This window comes from Octopus bimaculoides, chromosome 23, assembly GCF_001194135.2.
Source record: "Octopus bimaculoides isolate UCB-OBI-ISO-001 chromosome 23, ASM119413v2, whole genome shotgun sequence".
NCBI lineage: Eukaryota > Metazoa > Mollusca > Cephalopoda > Octopoda > Octopodidae > Octopus > Octopus bimaculoides.
In genome coordinates this window covers 17,911,934-17,916,695 of record NC_069003.1, presented here as the reverse complement: position 1 = coordinate 17,916,695, position 4,762 = coordinate 17,911,934, and the positions used below count along the sequence as shown (strand labels likewise).

The 4,762-nt window shown below is 34.8% G+C and overlaps 1 protein-coding gene across 1 annotated transcript in view; it reads left to right on the top strand.

Annotated features, from left to right (window-relative positions):
* The window catches only part of LOC106870772 (glycerol-3-phosphate dehydrogenase, mitochondrial), a 48,939-nt gene extending 47,781 nt beyond the window's left edge, over nucleotides 1-1,158 (top strand). Inside the window, exon 14 of the mRNA XM_014916969.2 lies at nucleotides 740-1,158. Within this exon, the coding sequence (XP_014772455.1) occupies nucleotides 740-850 (111 nt within the window). The 3' untranslated portion in view covers nucleotides 851-1,158. The remainder of the gene's footprint in view (nucleotides 1-739) is intronic.
* The last annotated feature ends 3,604 nt before the right edge of the window (nucleotides 1,159-4,762 follow it).

Here is a 4,762-nt window from a genome sequence, read left to right as displayed (position 1 = left end):
GTGTATTGTGACTTTGTGTCTGTGTTTGTCCCCCACCACTTGTGTGATAACTGGTGTTGCTGTGTCTACATTCATTTAACTTAGCAGTTAAAAAAAAGACCAATAAAAAAAGTACCAGGCATAAAAAAGAAAGAACTGCTGTCGATTTGTTCAATTAAAATTCTTCAAGGCCTTACCCCAGCATGGCTGAAAGAACCACTAAATTCCTTAGTAAAACCTAAAGCTAAGGGAGGTAACTCTTGCACCTCTCAGTCGCTTTATGTGCTAGAAATAGCAACCCAAATGCTTTTAAATCAGATCCCAATGCTGGATGTGCAAGAACCAACTGAAGGGCAGACTTTCAATCCTGAGATCATCTTGATTCCAAAAAGGTATAATATGTCTATATAGAGCAAATGTAGGCTGAGATACAGGGGTCTCAGACAGACAGAATTTCGCTTTTATTAATATAGATATACCTACATACACACACATACATACATCAGTTTTCTTTCAGTTTCCATCAACCAAATCTACTAACAAGACCTTGGTTAGCCTAGGACTAGTGTAGAAGACATTTGCTTAAGGGGCCACACTGTAGGACAGAACCTGAAACCATGTGGTTGGGAAGCGATGCCTGTGTGCGTGTATACATATGTGTGTGTGTGTGTGTGTGTATGTATGAGAGAGAGAGTAAAATTTCTCACTGAAGAATACAACTGTAGAATCTAAGTTAATTTATCTCTTTCTATCTTTCCAGATGATGAGTGCACTAAAGACTGGTGCCATTTCTAACAGCCGATTTGCATATGCTGTACGTGGTGGTGAGAGTGCTGTGATACCTGTTGAACGCAGTGGCGGTGGTGTCTAGGTGTTTTCCATCCCTTTTTTATTTTAACCAAATGGGTATTAAATCTATTTGCACACTTTAGAATTATGTAATGATTTATTTTATGTCTTGATATTAGTGAAACAGAGATAACTTCTTGGAATCTCATTTGGGAGTCAGATAAATTCCTCATCTGGTGACTCTATCGCATGCCTGACCATTGTTGGTAAATTCATTGTCATGCTGAACACATTGTTGGTAAGTGATGTTTTGGGGGTGGGTATGCTTTTTTTATCCACAGAGAAAAAAAAAGAATTGCTAAACATTAAAGTTTCCACATGCACAATAAATATATCGCAGATTAAACAATGAGCAAGAAAATCAGAAGCCTCCTCCTCTCCCTCTATGTTTGACCTACAAGTCTTAACATATCAATTATTGATTTACTGAATGTTATAGATGTGGCACATCTTACATAACAGCATATGTCACAATAAAATCTCTTAATCAAACATTGTGTATGATTGACCGTTGACTGAACACTATTCAATTTTTTTTCTCCGTGTTTTTCTCCTTGTCTCCGTATTCTTTCTGTTGAAGAGCGTAGCTCGAAACGTCAAAGACTTTCCGTATTCCCGAGCGTCATACTAATACATCCTTTTGTTATTTACACCACCTGTCCTCGTCTGTTGTTGTTGTTTCGTATATTCTCCCATATATATATATATATATATATATATATATATATATATATATATATATATATATATATATATATATATAAACAGCATTAGATTAAAATAGAATGGTTGTAAAATGAGCAATAAACATAAGTATTGGAGTCAATTTGTTTGAGTAAGAAAACCCTTTAAGCCAGTGCTCTAGCATTGCTGCAATCCAATGACTGAAACAAGTAAAAGGTATACAAAAACACACACACACATATATATATTGGGTCATCCCATAAATAATGCGGTTTTTTTATACTTCTTTTATTTTTCAAAATTAAGATAAATGAAGTTCTTTTTTAATCTAAAATATACCCTCCTTCATTTTCTACAATGCTCTTCCATCTATATGGTAGACTTGCAAAGCCCTTCTTCCAAAATTCACTTGTCCGTGACGAAAAATACTCCTCCAGTACTATTCTCACCTCGTCTACAGAATACATATTTTTTTCATACCACATGATTTTGAAGACTGTAGAATAAATGATAATCAGATTAGGCAATGTCCTGCAAATATGGTGGGTGGGGTATCATTTCCCATTGAAACTGCTCCAACCTTTGGAATATCATCCTCGCTAGATGTGGCTGAACATTTTCCTGATGGAAGAACACCTTTCGTCTTGAAACCAAAGATGGTCCTTTTTCTTCTGGCACTAATTTAAGCACTCAAGCTGCTCGCAGTAGATCTCCTTTGTTATCGTTTGGTTTGGGTTTAAAAGTTTAAAGTGGACTAAACCTTTCATATCCCACCAAACAGATAACATCGCCTTACATGAATGAAGACCTTCTTTAGCCTGGGGTGCCTGTGTTTCTCCTTTTGCTACCCACTATCTGTGGCACTGGACATTTTTATAGAGAACCCATTTCTCATCATCAGTCACTATTCAGTCGAAAAAGGTTCATTCATGAGACATGACAGCAGAGAAGAGCACACATTCACTCTCTGCATATGATTAGACTCAGAAAGTTTGTGAGGAACCCATTGACTCAATTTGCTGACTTTTCCAATGGCATGCAGGAGTCAATGAATGGTTGAATGGTCAAATCCAAGCTTCTCTGCAAGTTCCTCAACAATTACAATGAAATTTTGCTCCACCAGGGTTTGCAGGACATCCTCATCAAGCTCTACAGATCTTCCAGGATGAGGTTCATCTTCTAGGCTGTAGTTTCCAGTTCGGAATTTCTGGAACCGTCGTTGACACCAGCTTGCACTTATTTCCGATCCCCATATACTGCATTAATATTTCTGTTGCATTGTTGCCATTATTGAACTCATAAAGCAAAATATGCTCCTTTGTCACTTCCATTATAGCTTTGAAAAAATAACTTTTAAAATCGAACTGCACTCTTCAAAACTTGCACTAAGAATAAGAACAAGGTAAAATTACTACCTGCTTTTATAGCAAGTTGATGCAGGTAATTTATCCCATCCCCCTCTAGCTTTTAGTTCATGCAATTGAAAAAAAACACATTCTTTATGGGATGACCCAAAGTATATATATGTGTGTATGTATGTATGTTTGATAGAACAAACAATAGGGCTCATTATATGAGTATATAGTCTAACATATGTGTGTTTGTCATGAATAGAGAAGTCAAACTTACTTGGAAACAGAACTGCAAAAAGAATCTTATAATCATTCTGCTTTTTCCTCCATCACTTAGCTTGTCTGTAACACTTTTGCATGATTAGTTGAAGGGGGAAGGGAGGGGAGGATGCAGAGCAGGAGGTGACGGTGAGGGAAATGGGTAATTTTGTTTTTTTTAACTAAGTTTTTTTCTTCTGTTCCTTAGCCTGTCTGTAACATTTCCACATGATTAGTTGAAGAGAAAGGCAAAGATCAAGAGAAAAAGAGGGTAATGTGAAGAACGAGAGAGAAAGAGGGAGAGTGCTGTGTATTTAAAGTGCATTAAATAATCATCGAATTCCAATTTCATTCACTTTTCAGTAAGTAGCAAATGAGTGACTGTCTTTCGATACAGACACAACACAGGCCATGCTTTCAGATTTTTTGGATAAAGTTTTCAGAAATGACCCAATAAGTTAACAATTAATTCCATGAAATATTCACAGGTCCTGCTAGTAATAAAATAAATATAGTAAAAAACAAAAAAAAGAATACCATTATTGTAAACTGAAGGGAAGGGAAAAAAAAGAATGAACGGGATAGTCATTAAATTGAACTTTGGTTCAATTCCACTCCTTTATTATTAATCAATTGGTTAAATATCTATCCAGTTAACTAATTGATCATTTGTTTGACTTGTTAGTTAACACTCAATCTTTTTTTTTGTCAAAGTTCTTATGTTATTATTTGCAACTTTTTCAGTGACTTCCCTTCTAGTCTCTTACACAGGTCATGTTTGTCTCTCTCAGACACTCCTGTTAAAGAATCCAGTATTTCAAGATATTGGCAATTCATTGGATTCTCTCAATGCTGTCTTTTACTATTCACTTTGTGACATGAAGTTTTTGCTCTTTGAATTTATTTTTTTTATTATTGACTAAATGTAAATTTTGCAGTAGATACAAACTTTTTAAAATAGTGTTTAGCAAATTTAATATTTTACTGTGGATAAAAACATGACAGTTTCACCAGATATGTTTTTGGCAAGAAGACAAATTTATTGACAATCTATTGGGTGGCGTTGTAACTAGAGTCAAGTTATTCACCATTATGTAAATTAAACCCTAACAAATTTACAGTGACTCTCACCCCAATCTCTTAAAGACAGGAGTGAATTATTCAGATTTTTACCATCAAATAAGAAAGAACAATCTTTTTTTTTTTTTTAAATGAAGCTTTTAATTACACATTATTTAAGAGTTTATTTTACCTTTGTTTTATTTTTTAACCGGTTCTTTACAAACCAGTTTTGTTGAAATTTGTTTTGTTGATATTAATCAAGAATATAGACATCGTCATATTCTCTCTCTCTCTCTCTCTTTCACACACACACACACACACACACAGCACATTCAGAATTCAATCCCAACAGAAACTTGCCTGAATCTCAGCGCAGCTCAGAAATTAAATTTTTATTAAAACAATGTTTTGGCATAGGAAAAAAAAAAAGCAGGTGCCTCCAAATCTTTGAAAAGACAATCTATTTATTTACCCTTATCAAAGGAGACCTATATATTTTCAATAAGGATTGTAAAATTCTGGAGCCTTATGCATTTAATTTCATTGTTTTAGCTTTCATGCACTCATATAAACAGCAC